Source organism: Archocentrus centrarchus, chromosome 22 (genome assembly GCF_007364275.1).
Source record: "Archocentrus centrarchus isolate MPI-CPG fArcCen1 chromosome 22, fArcCen1, whole genome shotgun sequence".
NCBI classification, from domain to species: domain Eukaryota; kingdom Metazoa; phylum Chordata; class Actinopteri; order Cichliformes; family Cichlidae; genus Archocentrus; species Archocentrus centrarchus.
Window position 1 is genome coordinate 20,111,925 of NC_044367.1, and position 21,891 is coordinate 20,133,815.

At 40.6% G+C, this 21,891-nt stretch overlaps 3 protein-coding genes across 3 annotated transcripts in view; 2 read left to right on the forward strand and 1 right to left on the reverse strand.

Moving 5' to 3' along the window:
- Positions 1-10,998, forward strand: part of LOC115772248 (nesprin-1-like) — a 40,365-nt gene extending 29,367 nt beyond the window's left edge. Inside the window, exons 73-89 of the mRNA XM_030718328.1 lie at positions 210-368; positions 819-985; positions 1,090-1,252; positions 1,611-1,798; positions 1,916-2,066; positions 2,251-2,433; positions 2,700-2,837; positions 2,966-3,157; positions 3,244-3,571; positions 4,769-4,896; positions 5,175-5,301; positions 5,506-5,717; positions 6,130-6,330; positions 6,446-6,574; positions 6,767-6,979; positions 7,766-7,858; positions 10,821-10,998. Of these exons, the coding sequence (XP_030574188.1) occupies positions 210-368; positions 819-985; positions 1,090-1,252; positions 1,611-1,798; positions 1,916-2,066; positions 2,251-2,433; positions 2,700-2,837; positions 2,966-3,157; positions 3,244-3,571; positions 4,769-4,896; positions 5,175-5,301; positions 5,506-5,717; positions 6,130-6,330; positions 6,446-6,574; positions 6,767-6,979; positions 7,766-7,858; positions 10,821-10,859 (2,811 nt within the window). The 3' untranslated portion in view covers positions 10,860-10,998. The remainder of the gene's footprint in view (positions 1-209; positions 369-818; positions 986-1,089; positions 1,253-1,610; positions 1,799-1,915; positions 2,067-2,250; positions 2,434-2,699; positions 2,838-2,965; positions 3,158-3,243; positions 3,572-4,768; positions 4,897-5,174; positions 5,302-5,505; positions 5,718-6,129; positions 6,331-6,445; positions 6,575-6,766; positions 6,980-7,765; positions 7,859-10,820) is intronic.
- A 953-nt stretch (positions 10,999-11,951) lies between these two features.
- Positions 11,952-16,978, reverse strand: ccdc170 (coiled-coil domain containing 170). The gene is made up of 9 exons (XM_030718333.1): positions 16,740-16,978; positions 15,832-15,998; positions 15,325-15,498; positions 14,712-14,993; positions 13,902-14,102; positions 13,627-13,800; positions 13,204-13,446; positions 12,756-12,959; positions 11,952-12,368 (listed from the first exon to the last, which is right to left on the reverse strand). Exons 2-9 carry the CDS (start codon positions 15,847-15,849, stop codon positions 12,108-12,110), a joined length of 1,557 nt encoding a protein of 518 aa, XP_030574193.1. The 5' UTR covers positions 15,850-15,998; positions 16,740-16,978; the 3' UTR covers positions 11,952-12,107.
- Positions 16,386-21,888, forward strand: rmnd1 (required for meiotic nuclear division 1 homolog). The gene is made up of 12 exons (XM_030718334.1): positions 16,386-16,517; positions 16,735-17,141; positions 17,233-17,338; positions 17,417-17,492; positions 19,910-19,949; positions 20,047-20,147; positions 20,230-20,336; positions 20,421-20,485; positions 20,589-20,665; positions 20,887-21,007; positions 21,102-21,218; positions 21,336-21,888. Exons 2-12 carry the CDS (start codon positions 16,761-16,763, stop codon positions 21,366-21,368), a joined length of 1,224 nt encoding a protein of 407 aa, XP_030574194.1. The 5' UTR covers positions 16,386-16,517; positions 16,735-16,760; the 3' UTR covers positions 21,369-21,888.
- The last annotated feature ends 3 nt before the right edge of the window (positions 21,889-21,891 follow it).

The window sequence follows — 21,891 nt, forward strand, 5'->3', positions numbered from 1 at the left end:
CTGTGTGCAGCGGATAAAATGCACACACAGGAAATACAGAAGCAGACGCTCACTGCGTGAGGCAAATGAAACAGTGTCTACACTACTTCCTTTAGCGTTTCTTGATATTTATTAGCTTTTGTTTTAAATGACCATGTTTTTATTGACATTTTTTATGCGCTTTGCACAGAGGTGTAATTAACTTTTCACATATTGCTGTGCTTTTGCAGCTGTCACTGCGGAGGCAGCAGGTAGGCGAAAAACTGAATGAGTGGACTGTCTTTACCGAGAAGTACAAGGAGCTCTGCGAGTGGCTCACTAACATGGAGAGCAAGGTGTCCCAGAATGGTGACATCAGTATTGAGGAGATGATCGAGAAGCTCCGCAAGGTACATACACACCTCAGACTTCTCTGATATGCACTCTGTGCAAACCTTAGCTACGTATCTGTTTGTTTTCTTTATTTTTTAATTCCCCATTTAAATATTTGTTTTTACAACCTCTAGTGCATCTAGTGAAGTTTATATTTATCCTCCTTATCTGTTAGTGAAATCACAGTTAGTAGCTGAAATCATAATGATGTGTTGATTAAGGAAAACAGTATGTTTCTGTGAAGAAATCTTTTCTTCTAAATTAGCACTCAACATAAACCCTGCTACATCTGTATACTCTACGTGAGATCACATTTTTGTGCATTTTGCGTGTTCATTGCTTATAAGGAGACATGTTTATTACTGCTTTGTTGTATTTCTGTTATATTCTGTGTTACTAAACTGTTTCTTTAACAAATGTGGTTGAATTTTTTTCAAATTGCCTGTTTATATTACGTTGTGTCTAAGGACTACCAGGAGGAGATCACAGTGGCAGAGGAGAACAAGCTGCAGTTGCATCAGCTGGGAGAGCGCCTGGCCAGGGCCAGTCACCAGAGCAAAGCCACTGAAATTGAACAAAAACTCAACAAAGTCAGTGACCGCTGGCAGCATCTCCTTGACCTCATTGGAGCACGGTGAGGCAGCATGCACTCACAGCTGTGCAGCAAATCTGCTTTGCTGATTTTATCCCTTGCTGGGGTATTTTCTGTGTAATTAATCTGTTAAATTATGTTAACAGAGTGAAGAAACTAAGAGAAACTCTAGTGGCCGTGCAGCAGCTAGATAAAAACATGAACAGCCTGCGCTCTTGGCTTGCCCACATCGAAACGGAGCTGTCCAAACCTATCGCCTATGACACCTGCGACTTCCAAGAAATTCAGAGGAAGCTTGATCTGCAGCAGGTGACATAATATACTGTACAGTGCTTAAGATACATATGTGCGATCATTCAGTCTGCATCAAATGCAGACCCTTTAACAGCAGAGAGGCATCAGGGCTTTGTAATCATTCAGCTGAAATGCAATTTCAAAAAACTTTTAATGGAAAATAATTGAATATTTTTGTAATCCTGTAATGGAAAATTAACTATTTGTATTAATCCTGTGCAAGCAGGTTTTTGTAATTAACTAGTAAAAGCCATTGTTGTAAAGTTTCCAACCACTTGCATAAAATCATTCTTTAACTTTCTGTCCATCGTCTTCCTTCTCTTTGTCTGTCACTCCTTATTACCCACTCTGTCACTCTTTTCTTGCCCCTTAGGAGCTTCAGCGTGATATAGAGAAGCACAGTACAGGAGTGGCGTCTGTGCTGAATTTATGTGAGGTGCTTCTGCACGACTGTGACGCCTGTGCCACTGATGCAGAGTGCGACTCCATCCAGCAGGCAACGCGTAGCCTCGATCGCCGCTGGAGGAGCATCTGTGCCTTGTCTATGGAGAGGAGATTAAAGTAGGATATTAGATGTTGGATGAAAGTGAAAATAGCATAGAGTGCTATTATGGATAACAGGCTATTTTTGTTATTGTCTGAAAACACATTTTTATCACAAATTATTTCCTCTTTTAGGATTGAGGAGACATGGCGTTTATGGCAAAAATTCCTGGATGACTTTGCACGTTTTGAGGAGTGGCTGGCCACTTCAGAAAAGACTGCTGCTCTGCCCAACTCCTCTGGTGTACTGTACACTGTAGCCAAGGAGGAACTAAAGAAATTTGAGGTATTGCAAAATGTTATAATTATGTAAAGAATTAAAATGACCACTCTTTTGACTAGTAGGATAGCGCTGATCGTTAGTTCTAAATAAGAATATTCTATATCTCAGATGCAAACATATAAACTACATGAAGCTAAAAGACAAAAGTGTTATTTCCTGAGATAAATGTATGCATGTGTTTCTGTAGACCTTCCAGAGACAAGTTCATGAGAGTCTGACCCAGCTGGAGTTAATCAATAAGCAATACCGCCGCCTGGCCAGAGAAAACCGCACTGACTCTTCTTGCCAACTGAGAGAGATGGCACATGATGCCAATCAGCGATGGGACAACCTGCAGAAGAGGGTGGCATCCATCCTTCGCAGGCTTAAGGTACAGTGTTTCTACTACTTATATATTATTGCTATTTCATTTTTTAAAATTTGATTTCAATTTCAGTCTTCACATGCATTTCTGGATTTTTTAACATCTTAACTTTTATGATCAATATGATGTATATTGATTGTGAGGGTTCACCATAATAAAATAAAAGCTCAGGAAAGGCTTTGTTGAGATCAATATATACAACATGCATTACATTTACACAGCGTGGAAGCATAGATGACTCAAACAGCATTGTCTCTAATTTGAATATGCAGCACTTTATTAGTCAGAGAGAGGAGTTTGAGACAGCCAGAGATGGCATTTTGGTTTGGCTGACAGAGATGGACCTTCAGCTGACCAACATTGAGCACTTCTCTGAATGTGACATTCAAGCCAAGATCAAACAACTCAGGGTAAGCTTGTTGCTGTACTTCAGACCATAAAATCCACTGTACATTTTCAAACACTTGCATATGTCTCTGCTTTTTACTGACTGTTATATATGTTCATAAACTGTGTGTGCAACCCTCTGGATTCACAGTCATTCCAGCAGGAAATTTCTCTAACAACAGCCAAGATCGAGCACATCTTCCACCAGGGCGAGGCTCTGATAGAGAAGAGTGAGCCTCTGGATGCTGCTGTCATCGAGGAAGAGCTGGAGGAGCTGCAGCGCTACTGTCAGGAGGTGTTTGGTCGAGTGGAGCGCTACTACAAGAAACTCATTCGTCTTCCTGTAAGACCTCAGATCAAGAGAATCTCACCGATGTGTGGCTTGGGTCCAAATGTCATCTTTCCAGTCCTAAAAAACTTTATCTTTAGCTTGCAGATGATGATACTGAAGTGTCATTCTCGGATCGTGAGCTGGAGCTAGATGAGCACTGTGATTTGTCCAGTCTGCCATGGAGTGAACGTTTGGGGGATGGCTTCCTGTCACCTCTGCCCTCCTCCGGCCGCTCAGCCTCCTTGGCTGCCCAGTTCCGGAACGAGCGTTCAGGCAGGGACACACCAGCAAGCGTGGACTCCATTCCCCTGGAGTGGGACCACGACTACGACTTAAGCCGTGGGCTTGAGAGCGCAAGCAGGGCACTCAGAGAGCAGCAGAGTGAAGAGGGAGAATTCCTTCAGCGCCCTTCCTCAGGGTTATCAGGTACGTTTCCATGCCAGTCCAATTTTCTGTTTGCAATTGAAGACATTTTTTCAGATTAATAAACTCTTCTTTATTACAATTAGCTGTTAGAAGAAGTTAGACGAGAGAAATCTTTAACCTGAGTTCAATTTCCTGTTATCATGCATGAGTCAGTTGATGTGTACATGAGTTGTGCATCTTTTGCAAAGCCCAAAAAAAGAATTAAAAAAGCAGAAAAGGAATAATCACGGAAAAAATGCACAAGAAAGTTTTTCTTGTGACTGATTACTTAACAGTCAGCAAGTCATTTCTTGGTGCAGATGAGTACCAAGCTAATCAGTTCACTGAGTCAGTGTGAAGCCCACTGCTGAATGTATGTACTGTATAATGTTTCTTCCAGATGTAGTGATCCCAGAGAGCCCCGAGGCCTATGTTAAACTAACAGAACAAACACTGAGGTCTTCCACTGGTAGGCAACAGCAGACCCCAGCATGTGACATGTGTTTGGGGCCAGAAGTAACAGACACACTCTGAGTGATAAAACACTAGTAGTCTATTCACCAGCTTGGAATTTGATTTGTGTTAATTTCCTCACTTGTTAACACTTTGGGCACACACTGCACAAAAGGCAACACTTTCTAACACTGGGGAATAGGGTCAATTCCATTTTTATTTCTTCAGTTCACTTGTTCTGCTTTGGGCTCTAATTCAGTGGAACAGAAATGGAATTCAGCCTAACCCTTCTTTCTAACTGGCTTTCTTCATTTTTTATTTATTTTTACTTGGAGTGTTCTGTGTAGCTAACCTGTTTGGATTTTTTGATGCGCACGTTTTGTTTTGGGGTTGGTTTTTGTGTTACAGCAAACAAGAAGTGTTCTGATTCTTACAGAAGGGATTGCAGATTTGTTTAGACATCACATCACCTAAAAAAGTTTTTAAACGTACTTATTTCAAATAAAGGATGCAGCTCGCGATGCAAAGGGTGCAAAGGGCACTCTGTGATTTGCTAGACTGTGACAGGCACCACAGGAGAAAAGTGGTCAGGAAAACCAATCTGCATTCCTGTCTACTTCTCATTTTTTGCTCTCCACATCTTATTTTCCTCTAAATGGGAGCCTTACCTTCTTTTCTGGTGTTAAGCATATTTCAAAAATACGTTATGAGTGAATACTTGATTGAACATTATGGAAATATAACCAGATAATATTGTGTCAACAGGGGAGGTTTCAGCTGCAGACTCTCATATTCACCCTCTGGATGTCAGCCGTTTACACCTGCAGCAAACAGACAGCAGCCGCAGCCGCACTTCTACAAGCACAGAAATGGATGGCTCATACATGGGATACGTATGTGTTACGCTTATAGCTAACTGTGGGTTCAGAACACCCTGTTCATAAAAATGTTCCTGCACTGGACTGAATGTTAAAGCACAGTTAATAATGCTTTGTCTATTTGGATGCAGTTGTTGTTTATTTTTGCTCATATTTTTTAGTAATCTTGTATTTTCATTTTTAGCGCATTACTCACTTGGCTCCAGAGTTTCACAATATTTTTGCTATCCTGAAATAATCAGCATAATCTCATTACATTGCTTGGAGTAATCAGCCTTATAACTATTCTGTAGCTGCGACTGATGGGCGAGTGTCGTGGCAGTATTGACACAGTAAAGAGGATAGGCTCTGAGCTGAAGGAGGAAGAGGATACAGTGTCTGGACTGGCAGATCCCAGTAGCTCAGAGTCCCAAACGTCAGGTAATATTATACCTAAAACTATCCTCCATGTTGTATTAGTATTTATTTTAATTTATCCATCCATTTTTATTTTTGATTTATGCTTGGTAGAGAAAAAATGTGAACATTTCCAGACTTTTATTCAGTGGTAAATTCAGGTTACACAATCTTTTTTTGTCTCACCTTTTTTTTATGCCTTCTTTTGCCTTAAATCCTTCAATCTAGGAGTGATTGAGCGCTGGGAGCTCCTGCAGGCTCAGGACCTCAGCAAGGAGATGAGAACAAAGCAAAATGAGCAGCAGTGGCAGCAGCTGAACTCTGACCTGAACAAAATTTGGATTTGGCTGGGAGAGACGGAGGAAGAGCTGGAGCAACAGCGGAAACTGGACCTCGGCACGGACATCCAGACGATTGAGCTGCGCATCAAAAAGCTCAAGGTGCTGTGTTATTGTTTCTTTTTTTTTTTTTTAGAAGTGTAAGACTGCAGAAATAATGCATTTTAAATGTAATAAAGAATTTGTGCTGAGCTTTCGACGCATGTACTGAAAGTTCTGCAGGGGCCTAGGCTCGAATTTGCCCCAGAATATTTCCTGCATGTTGTTCCCCCACTCTCTCCCCACTTTCCTGTCTGCTCTTTGAACTGTTCTGTCAAGTAAATGCTAAAAATGCCCAAAAATCTAAAAAATATATAAATAAATAACATAAACTGACTAACAAACCTTCATAGGCTTGTTATTTCTAACAAAATGGTCTACTGGGAATCCAGGGAGTAAAATTATGTATGATCTCCAAATTCTATGATGTTAGTTCTTGTCAGTTATTTATTGACGTGTGCATGTTTGTCTACAGGAGCTGCAGAAGGCATATGATAAGCGCAAGGCTATAGTGCTTTCCATCAACTTGTGCAGTGTTGAGTTTCTGCAGTCAGAGACAGACGAGTCCCGAGAGCTACAAGGCAAACTGAAAGACATGAACAACCACTGGGATAAACTAGGCAGCGCGTTGGAGGAATGGAGGTCTTTGTTACAGGAAGCTCTCATGCAATGCCAAGTGAGTGCTGGTCAAGTCCAACTGTTTGAATAGATCGACTGGCTTATTATTAGGAATTTCCTCCTATGATACAATAGTTGGGTCTTTACCTTCTTGAATTACATCTAATCAATAGGAATTTCATGAGATGAGTCATGGTCTGCTGCTCTGGTTGGAAAACATCGATCGGAGGAGGAACGAGGTGGTTCCTATTGATCCAATCCAGGACAGTGACACTCTCCACGAGCATCACAAAACACTTACGGTACTGAACTGCAGCAACCTTAAACTGCAGTTTTGTTTTTCCATCTATAAATGATCAAATCACAAATCTCTACATGTTTTATTTTAAGAATTAAAATTGATTTAGATCAAATCCAGAGAAAGAGGAAAATGTAAATATTTCTAATTCTTCTACTGTTTTTGAGTTTATGTCTTAAATTAATATTCCCTTCAGCAAATCCGCCAGGAGCTGCTAGACTCACAGCTTAAAGTTGCTTCACTACAAGACATGTCCCTCCAGTTGCTGGTCAACTCGCAGGGCAGTGACTGCTTGGAGGCCAAGGAGAAGGTTCATGTTATTGGGAACCGTCTCAAACTGCTGCTAAAGGAAGTAACCCGAGACCTCAGAGAGCTGGCCAAGATTCTGGACATCACAAGCAGTCAACAGGTAGAGCCTCAGTCACTTATGTACCAGTCCAGTGTTACCTGAACACCCCCTTTTTGAGATTTTAAAAGCAGCCTTTCATGTTTATTATGTATTTTACGTCCACCTACATTTGAAAAGTATCATTGCAAAGACTCTGCAAAAAAAAAAAAAAAGTCTTTTTTTTAATTAATTTTCTTTTTGTGTCAGAAACCTTTTCCACCTCGTCTAATTTTCAAGATTAGTGGATAGAATGGATAAAATGCCCACATTTTTATCATAAATTTGCAACTATATTCTCAAAGAATACATTTTTTTCTCATAAATGCGAGTTCTGTGTCAGGCAGTGTTCCAAGACACTGACGGGCTGAAAAATTCCCAAGTTCATCCATCTCCACTGGTACTTCAGTAATGTCACAGATGTGTTACTTACACTATTAATGTGCAGTATTAACAAAGGTGGGGATTTGTCTTGTGGAGGTGCAGATTGCCAGAATCTTGTAAGACCATATTTATTTTATGTTTTTAGTTATTAGGTGACCCCTGGCTGCACATGAGAGGAGGGCAGGACAAAGAGGCTAAAATGTGTTTAGATTTAATGGATACTTGTTTGATGTAAAATAGAGTGCATTATATTGTTTGCTTGTGTTAGTACTAATCACCTGTCAAGCACTACTTTGTGTAGTCTCAGTGAGCATGTCTTTCTTCTCTCAGTGGCAGCATTAAATGCTACAAGTTTATATTTCCTGTGATTTCATGTGGTCACCGGCTTTGTCTCTCTTTGTGTCTGTGATTTTTTTCTAATGCAAGGATCTGTCTTCTTGGTCTTCTGCTGATGAGCTGGACACGTCTGGCTCCCTCAGTCCTGTATCAGGAAGGAGTACTCCTAGTCACAGACGATCGGTAATGTTTATCCCTACCTGTACATGCTGCTCTGTGAGAACCAGGTGTTTGGTATCCCTTAAGACACGTAAAGTAAATGCCCCAAATGCCCCAATGAAGGCCAGATTCACCCCTGTCATTCCAAGATCTCTCCTCCCACTCCTCAAATCTTTCTCCACCTCCACAACTTGCATTATCTTCCCTCCCTCTGGAGTTTGAACTTTTTTTCCAACCTTTTACTCTTCTTGCATGTTGTCAGTGTCCAGACAGTCTCCTGAGATTCCCCTCTTTCTAACTTTTCGATTTCTTACTTCCTTTTCTTGGCAGGCTTTTCAGCTCTGCCCATTTTGTTTCTTTTTCTCTTCCAGTATTTCTGAAAACTTTTTACTTTCCTTATATTTCTTCTCACTTTAGATAAGTTTCTATCGTTGTAGTGTTATATCTAGGATTACTGGCTATTATGCAGCTGCTAAATTTGAAATGTAGCATAGAACTTGTTGTTGGTTTAATGAGCAAGCATGGCATCAACAACAAGAATGAGAAAGCATTATTTTCTCATTACTCAACTGTACATCAGTCCAAATAAGCATGTCCCTGCTTATACTGTGTATGCATCACATTGCATAATTGTAGCATCCTATTTGCAGTCCCTTTATTGCGCTCCCAAGCTGAAGCAATTCAAAGTAGTTGTGCACTTTGAAGAGCCAGATTCTTTGTTATTACAAGTTACAAAATCAATCACTTTCACATATGATTTTGTTGCTGCTCTTCTTTCATTTTGGGTTTTCTTTTCATCAATAGCTTTGTCTTGATTTGCCTGGACTTAAACATACTTTCTTTCTTTTACCTCCCCCCCCCTGTTCATTGCAAACAGCAACGGGGCAAATGTAGTCTGTCACAGCCTGGACCCTCTGTGAGCAGTCCACACCACAGGTACCTTTCTGTTGGTTTCTAGCACACCCAGAAGATAATGGAACTCAGCAGCCCATGATGCACTTGGAGACCAGTTGATACTTTGAAATAAAAAATTTAAAGGACAAAGATTCCGAATTTCAGCTTTTAATGCTTGTGCCAGACTAGCAGCTCATGATAGTGAATTCCATCATCTTCTGTAAGTCTAGATGCTCTGTGTAGGCTAGGTGATCAGGTGAGTGGCAGCCCACGCATCCTAGATAAGAGTTTCACAAGGAAAGGTGCAAGGCCTCTTCTCTGCCAACGTCCTTGGCTGCTTAATATCGCTAACCAGAGGGCATTTCTTATGTATAACACAAATATTTCTCTACATCTAACTCCTTCGCTGATACTGAGCATACACACACACCCCTTTGCTCTCAAATTGCTGAGCCAGTAAATGTCTGCAATGAACAATGCAAAGGCCGCAGTTTCTCTTTCTCTCTTGCGCTGTTTCTCTCTCTTGTGCGTGACATTTCTTCTTCCTCTGCTGCTGCTATCTCACCGAGTATCCGCCATCTCCTACCCCCCCCTCAGTCTGTCATCTGTCAGTCTTGCCTCTCAGGTCTCCATTCGTGAAATGGTAACGGGGCACTTTTGGTAAAAAGACAGCAGAACTTGTGTCAGTTTGCTCTTGCATTCTCAGATCGAGGAAAAAATATGTTTAGAGAGCAAAGCAGGCCTGATTTGTCTCAATTTAAATACATTCTGAATACATTTTTTTACAGTAGGTACATATGTAAGCCTCTGTGTAACTGCTTTTAACTGACCATGTCTTCTAACTTTTGAGGCTATAAGAAGACAGTTTCACTGAGGGCGATGGTGACTAAAAATGACACTGCTACTTATAGTATGACATTTTGGGAATTTGCTTATTTATTTTTCTTTTGTACACCTGGAAGCAGTTGGAAACAGTGTCTGGCTCTTTCCTCCTCCTCCCAGTGTTTATGCTAAACTAGGCTCTCTCCTGACTCCAGCTTCATATTAACATCTTAGTTCACAAAGTGGTGTCAATCATCTCATCTAACTCTAATTGAGAGAGTGAATTGGCTTTCCCAAACTGTTCCTTTAAGAAGATGCAGCTAACTACCTGGTCAGAGAAGCTGTTTCTAATTGCCGTGCTCTTCCTGCCTCAATATGCTTTGCATTTTTTAACAGGACACAAACTTTCAAAGAGTGCATTGTTATATAAATAAAAGAGTATTCTCAAATTCAGCTGTTACTTGCAGCATGCCTTTTGTCTTTTACTCTTCACACCTTTTGCAAAGGAATGCAAGCTCTCGTATTAAATGTTTTTGTCTGGCACAGGATTGCAGAATGTATGCCATGAAAATTGTTTTGTGACTGTCTTTGTACTTGTGTTTATCCACCCAGTCTCAGTCAGCATGTAGATCACATGTAGAAACATTGTCTAACATTGCTTTACACTGTGTTGGCAATGTCTTTCAAACACAGCATGGTGATTACATTAACACACTGCCATGCAGTTCCACTGTCGCTGAACTGAGATCTTATTTGGATTGAAAATATGCAAAGAACATTAAAACAATGAAGAGTATGGAGGGAAGGATATTAAATTAGGATGATTTTTAAATGGAAGTTTGTTTATTGGATTAGATTAATTTAATTTGTAAGTAATTTTTACTATTTCTGTAGCAAAGAGAAACAGTTTTGTACATGTAAGACTGGTGGTGTAATGTGATTATGTAGCTGTGAAAGTACAACCATGTTTCCAACAAAGAAAGGAGTATGAGTAAAATGTAAATAAAATAAAAATAAAAATGCAATGATCATTTTAACTCAGTTATATTCAGTTAAATTTTTTAATATATATTTTATTTAAATATAGGGTTCAACTGATTTGCAATCCATTGCATTCTGGTTTTATTTACATACATGCCACAGTCTTTTTGGAAACAGGTTTGTAGTAGCGCAGGTGAGAACGATGTTTTGAATGTCTTTATTCATAGATGTGTTGAACTAATCCTCAGTGTGTACTGCGCTGTGAATGCTTGTGTGTGTGTGTGAGCAGACCTCACAGCGACGCTGGATCCGCTTCCTTCCCTTCTGACTTGGAGACGCGGTCGGCTCGTAGGTCCTCGTTTCTGCGGCGCGTCTTCTGGGTCGCACTGCCTCTCCAGCTCTTCCTGCTCCTGTTAGTGGTCTTTGCCTTTCTGCTGCCAATGTCCGAGGAGTACTACTGTGCTCAGTCCAACAACTTCGCGAATTCCTTCTACCCGATGCTGAGCTACACCAACGGACCGCCTCCAGTGTAGAAGGACATAAAAACATTTGAGTTCAGTATTCTTGAGCCAGTATGATCTCACTGGGAATCATGTTGATATCCTTGAAATGGTTAATCATGTTGGGAGCAAAAACTAATCCTGGTCATCCATTGTTACTGCAGAATAACAGCTTCCATCTAAAGTTAATATCTTTGTGTGTAGCACATAGGATCAAGCATCTCACTATGTTACTCTGTGTAATGCTGTATCAGTTAATTTGCATTTTTTGGTGTAACAAAACTGGAGAATCCGGTGGTTTCTGCCCACAGCGGATGTCTGCTGGATAAACGACGTGTCGGCTCAGTGGTGTGAACACGTCGCAGCTTCTCTGAAGCGAACTGTCAGCGGATCGCACCAAAGTTAAATGCTGAAATATAGCCTGTGAATTTGCTTGTAACTAAAAGTTTGTAAACAACAAAAACGTTTAATATATCTTACATTGCAATTATTTTTTTACCTGTATTTTGGCATGCAGTTTTATTCTTCGCTTTTATTTACTTACAAACATCGTTGTGTCTGTGGTAATCAGTCCATTCTTAACTTGAACTACATTGATTCATGCAAGAGTCATTTCAGCCAAGTCAAGTGATTTAATATCAAAGTCAGACACAATGCAGGAGTTTAACCTTTAACATTCACCCATGGTCTTTATACATTTTGCTGTTTTATTTTTTCAAGATATTAAATATGTCTTTAAGATTGAGAAATATGACATAGAACTATTGCATATTTTGTATGACTGTGAGTTCAATATCAAATGTATAACAGTCCAGGATTATTTAACATGTATATAATGCAAAAGAAAATATGAGAAATGTATGTATATGCGATCCTCAAAAACAATGAATGCCAAACCTTCATTCTAATATTTGTCATTTGATTTGTGAGTCTGCATTTTTAATATTTCACCAGTTGTGTGTCATAGTTAAATTGATGAAAACAAATATAAAAGCACAGTTTTTAAACTGTTATTTTATACCTCAGAATATGTATTTCTCAACATTTCAACTTATCTTTGGTAGAGTGAATAGATTTTAAGTTTCATGGGGAACTGCACCCTCTGGACAAACAGATTTGGAAGTGGAGCCGTCGGGTAGGTTTTGGATTTGTTGCAGATGAGGCCTTTGGTGAGTAGAGCAGTGCCAGGGCGTATTAATGTGATGGTGAAGGTGGTGATGGTGACAGTGACTGTGAAGAAGGGTCTCAAGTAATTTGATGATTTCATCATTTGGAAGAGCCAAAGCTGTGGCGTCCAGGCCCAGCATCTGAGAAACCACCATGTGGAAATCCATCAACTTAAAAAAAAGAAAAAATATATTTAAAAAAAATTCAAATGAGGCATTTTAGACACTAATGAGCACATAAGCATTAATTGAAAAATTGAAGGAAGCAGAAACAAGCTGCCCACATGAGACTCACACCTTCACCTATGATGAGATCCAGAAAAAAAATACCTTTATTTGTGGTGAGTAGAATTAAATTAGCAGAACCATTACAAAAAAATATCAACACAAGGGTTGTCTTATCTGGCTCAAAAGTTTTCAAAAAAAATCTTGTGACCTTCCTTTTATTTGTGGCAACAAACATTAAATACAACCACTAACCAAGATCTCCTGTGGAAGGTCACGAGATGCAGATGAAAGCATGGTGAACAAGTTTTCCTTTTATCATTCGACTCTTACCTCTCTCTGCCTCTCAGACAGCTGAGCCAGGCCCTGTCTGAGGGTAAGGAGTTCCTGTTGGGCCTCACATGTCGTCTTCGCTTGGCTTTGCAGGTCTGAGCTAACTGTGTTCAGCTTTTTCTCCACCTTTGCCTTCTCATCCACCAGCTGATCCAGCTTCTTTTTCTGCTCCTGCATGGTCCGATTCTGTTCCGTGACTTTCAGCTTGGCATTTTAGGCACAGCAGAGACCCAAGTTTAGTGTAGTGTGTTGTTTAGTGAAACAGACTTTATTTAATTATGTCAGATTATTGCACTAAGAAAGGATGCATGTTGAACAAATTGCATAACTACATAACTGATTCAATGTCCCGCCAACCTATACCCCCAAATTAGCACACATACACAAAACATTATGAGGTGCAATTCCCTCTGGAGTGTATTTGAGTTCAAATCCTTCTCCCCTCTACCTTGAGCTCACTAGTATGAGAGAGCTGGGCCTTGAGCTCGGTGTTAGAAAGTTTGATGGCTTTCAGTTCGTTCTGAAGACGCTCCAGTTTTTTCTGCAGCCTCCTGGTCTGTAGACGTGCATCATCTTGTTCCACGGCCAGTGCTGACTGGCTCCTCTTCTCCTCCTCCAGCTCTGAAATCTTTTTCCTCAGGAGCTGGATGTGGAGTCCTTTGCTCTCTATTTGGTCCTTCTGTGACTTCAGCTATTAGGAATGAGAGTATTTTAATCAGATGTATGTCACTTTTCAAGCAACACAGTGTTTGTTTGTGCATTTAGATTTAGGTGAAAATATCTGCATTTGTATAAACGTGATTGATCACAAAAAAAACTTCCAATGATTATTTTCCGGATGCCAATACTTGCAGATGTTAGATTAGGCTACCTTCCGTTGTAAGGTGTAAGTCAGACTTTTACTCTCCACCAAAGCAGTTCCCTCTTGTCTGACAAGTTGTTCAGCACGTGACAAAATGAGTTTTAGCTTCATGTCGAAGCCGAGCTCAATATCAGTGTCCTCAGCCTTCATTGTCTTGGACAGCTGTTCCAAGAATTCGTCATACTGTTAAAGAAAAAAACAAAACAAAAGAGACAAATGATAGGAATGTGTCACTGAACTGACCTACCTGTAACTTATTTGCTTCCTCACAGGACTTTACTCACATGATGTTTGTTGTGTTGCAGCCGGTCATGATGCATGTCTGCTGTCAGCAGTTCGGCCTCTAGACATTGCAGTCTTCCTCTCAGGTCCTGGACTTGCTGCTCTGCAAGCTGAGCCCTCTGTTGTGTGCTGTGGTAAAGCTCTGTCTGCTCACTCAGCTTATCAGAGACACAACACAGCCTCGCTTCCATCTCTGGCAACCCCTGCAGGGCCAGAACAGTGAAAATGTGTAGTAACAAAAACTGCTGTGTGGAGTTCACCTTTGGCAGGTGGAAATGCAAGAGTTGAGAGAAAGATACAACTGAGTAAATCAAGTGCTGTGCTTTAGAACTTCTGGTTTGGTTGAGTAAAAATTATTTGCTACTTTACACACTTATTCAACAGTTGTAGTTTCTTTGCAGATAAAAATTTAAAAATATTTAGCTGCACTGCAAGTAGCAGGAGGAGGCCCCGTGGTAGACCCAGGACACGCTGGAGAGATTGTGTATCTCGGCTGGCCTGGGAACGCCTTGGGGTCCCTCCGGATGGGCTGGAGGAGGTGGCTGGGGAGAGGGAAGCTTGGGCTTCTCTGCTTAGGCTTCTGCCCCCGCGACCCGGCCCCGGATAAGCGGAAGAAAATGGATGGATGGATGGATGGATGCAAGTAGCAATATTCAAAGGTTACTTGCATGTTTAGGTTTTGCATAAAAAGGAGAAAGCCAGTGAAGGGAGGCCAGAACAGGCGAGATATGCTCCATCTTGCGGGTTCTGGTAAGAAGGGGAGCAACAGCATATGCCCATTTGCATTGGAAATCACCACTCTTATTCCTCACCTTATTGCAGAGGTTATCCAGTGTCTGTAGAACATCGCTCTCTGTGGGTAGGGTGATGTCCTCAGACTTCTCCTGCAGGAGGCCAACCATCTTTTCCAAGAATGCCTGCAGTTTGCCCTCAGCTGCTTGGGTCCTTCTTTCAAGCTCCTCCACTTGTTTCTCGAGGCAGTGCGACTCTCGCCTGGCTGCCTCTATCACTCTCTTACTGGCCTCAAGCCTTTCAGTTAGTGTCTGCTTCTCCATCTCGACACTTCTTCTCCCCACCACCAGGCCATCAAACTCCTAAAAGACACACAAACATCACAACAATGTCAAATATTTGGAATAAAGTCAGATTTTTATTTATTATTTATTTCCATGCAAGATTTTTAGCGCAGTTCATTATAGAGGATGAGGCTGTATCATGAATAAGTATTTTATAGACCAATTTTAGTATTTAATACTAAGATAATAAGATCACACTATCTTGAAACTAATAATTTGATGCAGAAATCATTACTTTTTACACACCACTAGTAAATTCCTTATGGTGTGGGTCAAGCATTTGAAGTCTTGTCCTGTAAAGTACCTGCTCTGTCGTATAAGTTAAGAGGCTTTTAAGTTGTGTATATACCACTCTGAGTGAATCAAGTGCTGCTGCACTGCTGGCAGCCTTCCTCCTCTCTTGGTCCAGCTCTGCCACCAGCCTCAGCACCATCTCTCTGCTGGCTTTGCACTCCACCTCACTGGACTTCACACTCTCTTCCAAAACAGCAATCCTCATCTTCAGCCTCTCCTTCTCATTAGACTGTTAATTACAGAGGTGAAAATTTGTATTACACACACACACCAGTGAAAAGTTAGATTTTTGAGCCATATATATATATATATATATATATATATATATATATATATATATATATATATATATATATATATATATATATATATATATATATATATATATATATATATATATATGTGTGTGTGTGTGTGTGTGTGTGTGTGTGTGTGTGTGTGTGTGTGTGTGTGTGTGTGTGTTAAACCTTAAAAAAAGTTGCAATAAGAATCAGTTTTTGCCCATTATGACTTAAGTCATTAGACATTTGAAATTATTTATTATTATTATTTTAAAGCATACCTCAGTAGAGTTTTCCATAACTCCCAGTCCCGATATGAGAGGTGAGAAGTGAACTTGAAGCAGATAGTTGCCTCTGTTTTAAGAAGTCTCCTGGCAACAGCAAACACAGGGTATTCCAGGCTCAATCAGCGGGGGGCGCTGTAGCTGAGCGTGTCAGGCATCTGAAACTATCCAGTTGGTGGAATTTTATTTTATTTATTTATTTATTTTTTATCTAATGTAGAATATTAAAATATGAACAAGTCAATCAAATGTATACAATAACATAAAAAAACAAACAACATCCAAAGTCGCGCTGTACGGACGCTCTACGTGGGAAAGTCAATAAGTATCTTAGCCCTGAGTTTCGGCTTTCAGGTAGCCCTTCCGCTCAGTCCCAGCGTGAGCTTTACCACTTGCATTGTTCACTCGTAAATTGATTGAGTTATTTTTAATAAAAAGCAGTCAACATTTGTCAAAGCCCTCCCTATTATATGATGAAGTGTCTAATAAGTAAGAAAGTTCAGCTTGGAGCTGAAAGGTTCAACCTGCAAGTCGGGACTTGGGATAAAACATGGCCGTTCTAGTTGCGTCACCTCGAGTAGGAAACAAGCGGCGAGGAACAAACACACCGCCTTTGACCGTGTGCTACACTGTAAACACTAAAGACAGGTGTAGTTTGCTGACGCAGAGAATTTTTCTTTCTGGTAAGCTAAGAAAAAGCTACTTTATCTACTTCACTGCTTTGTGTACAGAAGAAGCTCCAGGCATGCAATCCGCAGTACTGCCGAGTGTGTTGTTCTTACACTTCATTCATGATAAACCGGTCTGCAGGATATGAGAGGGTTTTGCTTGCTGATATGTGTAAAACTAGTTCTCTGCGTCTTCAAGTCACTTAAACGTTCGCATTCCTTTCCTTTCCAGCTTACCTATAGACGTGTGTATGGAAGATGCTTCTCCGGACTTTGTGGTCCAGACTGGGAACCCAGCTGCATGTAGAGAGCAGACCAGGCTGCATTTTGGCCTCGGCCAGGACTCCCTTTTCCAGAACCTGCTATTTAAACTCTCTTCATCAGCAGCACGAGCAGAAGAGAAATGATCTTTTGCCTGCTTTGGGTGGATTTAAAAGTGTTAGCAGTGGGTGTTTGACTGACCCCGGGAGACTTACTAACTGTAAAAGTGGACAGGCATGTTTTTATTCAACTAACCTCGTGACGTCAGTGTTAAAATCTGGTTTAAAACCAGCAACAGTGCCTGGGAAAAGGGCACCCAAGGGACCACGGACGAAGCAGCCTTCCAGAGCCAACCAGCCTTCCCTCAGTGAAGACAAGGTGATTTACCCTTCAGTTTATTGAAATGTTTTTTTGTTTTTTTTTGCCTTGGTTGGTATTGTTTTATCTGTTTGATGGTTTGTCTTTGTAGGATATGATGCAGTGCATTGCCTTTGCAACAGCAGATCAGTATCATCTGCCAACGCTTTCTCACGACTTGATAAACCACGGCTTCCATGAGATAGATTTGCCCAGAGGTATGATTGAAAAGATATTACAGCTGTGCAGTAGAGTCATTGTGATCACTTTTTATGACAGTCACGTTTTATTTTCAGATGCCTCGAATGTGCTGGTGATAAGCACAGACATGGCTGCAAAACCAGATGACAATGCTCAAATCTTCTTCTTCAGGTAGTAATGAAGTGCTTTGGTTTAGACTTTGTCTCCAATATTAATGATCTCTTTTTTTTTTTTGTTGGAAGGTCTGGTCAGCCTTTTCAAACATTTTTCAGAAATGGGGCTTATCAGTACCTGCACTGCTCAAAAAATGAAGGGAACACTCAAATTATATATCGGCATTTGAAAATCTTTATTAACGTGTTGTGCAGTTTGTAAACTGTAAGGATTAACCCTTTGTGGTTCTAAAAATCTAAGTTAAAATTTTGATACATAGGCTCATCCAGCTTGCATCATAATGTGGCTCAGTGGTGTGTATGACATCTCTGCATGCACTCCCAGCATCAGTGGGCCTGCTCCTGATGAGATGGCAAATGTTATCTGCTCCATCATTTAGATCAGGGCAACAATGATCTACTGGACATTCTGTGCCACCATCTCTCAGACTGACTAGTACCAGTCCAAAGGTTCTTGATTGGATTCAGATCTGGAGGAATGTGAGGGCCAATCACAGCCAGACCATCACTGACCTGCTGCCATGTTGGACGATGTTTCAGAGAGAGTATCATTCATCACAGCACCTCCAGAGTCTCAGCTCTCAAATGTGCTCAGTGTGAATTTGCTCTCACCTGTGGGGGAAATGAGGCATCTCTGATGGATATTCTGGTTCTGTTGGTCTTGGGTCAGTACCATTTGATCTGCATAGTGCTGGACTGTGAGCACAGGTCTCACTGAAGGATGTCAGACCTTCATGCCGCCCTCATGGAGTCAGTTTTTGACAGTTTGGTCAGAAACATACACGTTAGTAGCCCACTCGAGGCCATTTCTGTAGGGCTCTGGCAGTGCTCCTCCTGTTGTTCACACAGAGGAACAGATACTGGTCCTGCTGCTGGGTTGATTCCATTCTGCAGCCCTGTCCAGCTCTTCTTGTCTAACAGCCCATCTCCTGGTATTTCCTCCACAGTCTTAAGACTGTGCTGGGAGACACAAACCTTGCAACGCCATGTATAGATGTGCCATCCTGGAGGAGCTGGACTATCTGTGCAACCTGGATGGGCTGCAGGTACCTTCTCATGTTACCAATATTGACGACAGATAAAAAGATAAAACTTGAGAAAAATCAGTCAAGAGGGATAAGGAGAGAACAATGGTCTGTGGCAGCTACATGCAAATCCATCTGCTTTTTTGGGGGTTGTCTTCTTATTGCCTCTCCAGTGCACCTTGGTTATGCTTCGTGGCTGGACAGCAGGGCTGGCCCAAGCCTTGAAGGGGCCCTAGGCAAAATTTGATTTGGGTGTTTGACCTGCTTTGCAAATTGCTCCTATTTACAGTGTTGTAAATAAGCCATTTGTAATACATGAATAATTATGCAGCATACAGAATTGCTTAGCATCAATGGAATAAAATCAAATACAAGTGGTCAGCAGTTGGGCCCAGTGCCAAAGGAAGTGCCGTAAATATGTTAATACGCTGCTATACCACAAAATGTTGTGGTGCCACCCCAAGGCCACAAATGAGGCATGAAAGCAAGGTCTACTGGTCTATCCATGCAACCTGAGCACAATGTGAAAACAACAAAATGCTGTCACCACAGGAATTGTGAGTAAATCAGTCAAATTAAACCACCACCGCTCATAAATACACAGTTATGTCTGAACATGTGTGCATGAATAAAGCTAAGATATGCCCAGTTAGCATGTCTGCTGAAGCTTGTAAATATTCAACAGCCCTGACTTATAAGCGTCACAATTCTGCAAAGTAAACAGCCAAGAACAGAACTTGGATAACTAAACCAAGAAGCCTGAGGAGATAAAGAAAGAAACCGAGCAGGAATTACCAGAAACAAGGCACAAAATTCAAAACTCTAAAAACACAGTAAACTAGGAATCAAACAGTAAGTAACCTTAAACAACTGAAAACTGAAAGTCCAAAAACTAAAAACACTGTGCCACAAACCCAGGACCACAACCATAAGCTCCAAGCAAAACGTTTATTAACTCACTGAGGTCAGTGACACAGGTTAAAAGTTTGTGCTTTTTTGATAGAGATCTGGAGACATGATAAAGACCATACCTAGCCAGCTAGTGAACTGAACAACCATTTGGCGTTGTTTGCCAACCAAACATATAGTAATTGCTTGGGGGTGAACTTGAGGTTCCCCTTGTGGTCAGGGGGCCCTATGCATCACCGTATCTTGCCTATACCTCGGGCCGGCCCTGCTGGACAGATTGATATCACAGGAGGTTAGCTGACTTTGTGTCATACTGTGAAAATCAAGTGTTCCCTTATTTTTTTCAGCATTGTAGTTGGTAATACTTTTTCTTAGGTACAGCTTCTTCTTCTTTTGCCACATACTGCCTGAAAACTGTTTGTTTTGTAACATGAGAGGTTGGGAAGCTGAGTACTGACTTGTCCCACTTTCTAAATTTCAGGGAAGGCTCAGTAGCTTTCTGGAACGTTGAGGAGAAAACGGTAAGCAAACATTACCATAATGCAAATCATTTCACTTCTATTTCTCTTCTGTACTGTAGCATTGTTAAACCATGTCATTTTCCTTCTGTCTTTACAGATGAAAAACATTTTGAGAATACTGGAACGCCATGAGATCCAGCCTTATGAAGTAGCATTAGTCCACTGGGAAAATGAGGAGATTAACTACACTGTGGGAGAGTATGATGAGCTTCACTCTTTGTTTTGTTAGCATTTTCATACTCTCTGTGACTTTTCTAAAGAGACAAATTTTCCACCTCAGGGGAAATACAAAGCTTGAGCGTGGCAACTTTATTCTGAGTGACAAGATGGATCAAGAGGAAGCAGTTTTGGAGAAATTTGCATTTTCAAATGCACTATGCTTGTCTGGTGAGAAGCTGCACTTTAAGACTAAATCATAAAAAAATGATTTGATCCTGTGCACGCTGCTTACCTTCTTCCTCTCTTTTTCAGTGAAGTTGGCAATATGGGAGGTAGCATTAGACAACTTTGTAGAGTCAATTCAATCAATTCCAGAGGTACAGTGGACACTTAATAGCAAGAATGAAAAATGTATTTGTAATGGTTGTGTGTTCAGAGATGCCTTTTAGAATAATAGGATTTTTTTTTTACTTTCCCCAGACACTGAAGTCTGGGAAAAGAGTCCAGTTGTCTTCTGCAGAGGTTATGCAGAAGATAGGAGAGCTTTTCACATTAAGGTAAATTCACTTTTCACTAATTGTTGGCTCGGTCACAGGAAGGCACGGCTTTTCTATTTTTGCATTCACTATTTAATAGCAAGGTAAAACTTTCCAGTTACACAGCTTTATTTAGGTTTGTGTAATTATACAGGGGGTTTCATAACTGCAAGAATTACTGTTGGTCTGCTCTTCTATTGTTACTGTACTGCAGTATTTTTATTTACACTCTGCTTTGACAGGCACTGTATAAACCTGAGATCTGACCTTCTCCTCACACCTGATTTCTACTGGGACCGAGAAAACCTGGAAAAACTCTACGATAAGACGTGTCAGTTCCTCAGCATCAACCGCAGAGTCAACGTAAAGGAAAAAAGCTGCTCTAAAAAATAGTTTTGAGTCAAGAGTGACTTGTTTTTTTTTTCCTCACATCACTTCATAATATGTCTAATTTTAGGTTGTGAATGAAAAGCTGGAGCATTGCACACAGCTGACGGACCTGATGAGGAGCCACCTGAGTGAGAAGCACAGCTTGAGGTTGGAGTGGATGATTGTCATTCTGATTACGATTGAGGTAAAAGAGGCCAAGCAAGAGGTCTCCAAGAATGCAGCTTTTTGTTTAACCTTTATTCATCATAAAAACCTGGTAAATGTTTAATGATACATATCTCTTATTTGTTTTTTCTTGTAGGTTATGTTTGAACTTGCAAAAATGATCTTCTGAAGTGCTCCTCTGATGCTGCAACAAATCTAAAAAAAAAAAAAAAAAAAAAAGGGGCACAAGCAGCTATGAAAGAAGAATGCTGCATTGTGCAAAGGCACTGAATTGTGAAGGGGACCTAGAGCATGTTGAATGTGTTTTACGCTTCATGTGTTACATCAGCAAATTACAGAAAAATGTTAATTATTTTTAAATGTAGTTGTTGTTAAGGGTCATTGCTGGAGGGTTGAGCCAGATTTTATGCATATTTGTTGTTTACTACTGTAAAAAAAAATCACCATGATCTGACTGTTATGTTTTTGGACTTTAGATTCTTGTCTTTATGTTCTCACATGCATTCATATAATAGAAAAAAATGTATTCAGGTCAGTGTGAAAGCTGAATTTTTAATAGGCCTTATTTGAATGGGAAGGCAGGAACTCCCATCCTGTGACACCAATTGTAGGACTACATCCAGTTTTACTAAGGCCCAAACTGTAACTCTGTTATTGAAGATGGAATAAAGTATTTATGTTAAATATTTTCC

Excerpts from the sequence above, each read along its gene's own strand:
- ccdc170 (XM_030718333.1), bottom strand. Across the intron at positions 12,960-13,203 it reads CTCATACTAGTGAGCTCAAG|CTGAAAGTCACGGAACAGAA; the intron begins GTAGAGGGGAGA and ends TAAAATGCCAAG. Across the intron at positions 12,369-12,755 it reads TGTCTGAGAGGCAGAGAGAG|TTGATGGATTTCCACATGGT; the intron begins GTAAGAGTCGAA and ends CTTTTTTTTAAG.
- rmnd1 (XM_030718334.1), top strand. The coding sequence starts at position 16,761 with ATGCTTCTCCGGACTTTGTGGTCCAGACTGGGAACCCAGCTGCATGTA. Across the intron at positions 17,493-19,909 it reads GCTCAAATCTTCTTCTTCAG|GGAAGGCTCAGTAGCTTTCT; the intron begins GTAGTAATGAAG and ends TCTAAATTTCAG. Across the intron at positions 21,219-21,335 it reads TCATTCTGATTACGATTGAG|GTTATGTTTGAACTTGCAAA; the intron begins GTAAAAGAGGCC and ends TTTTTCTTGTAG.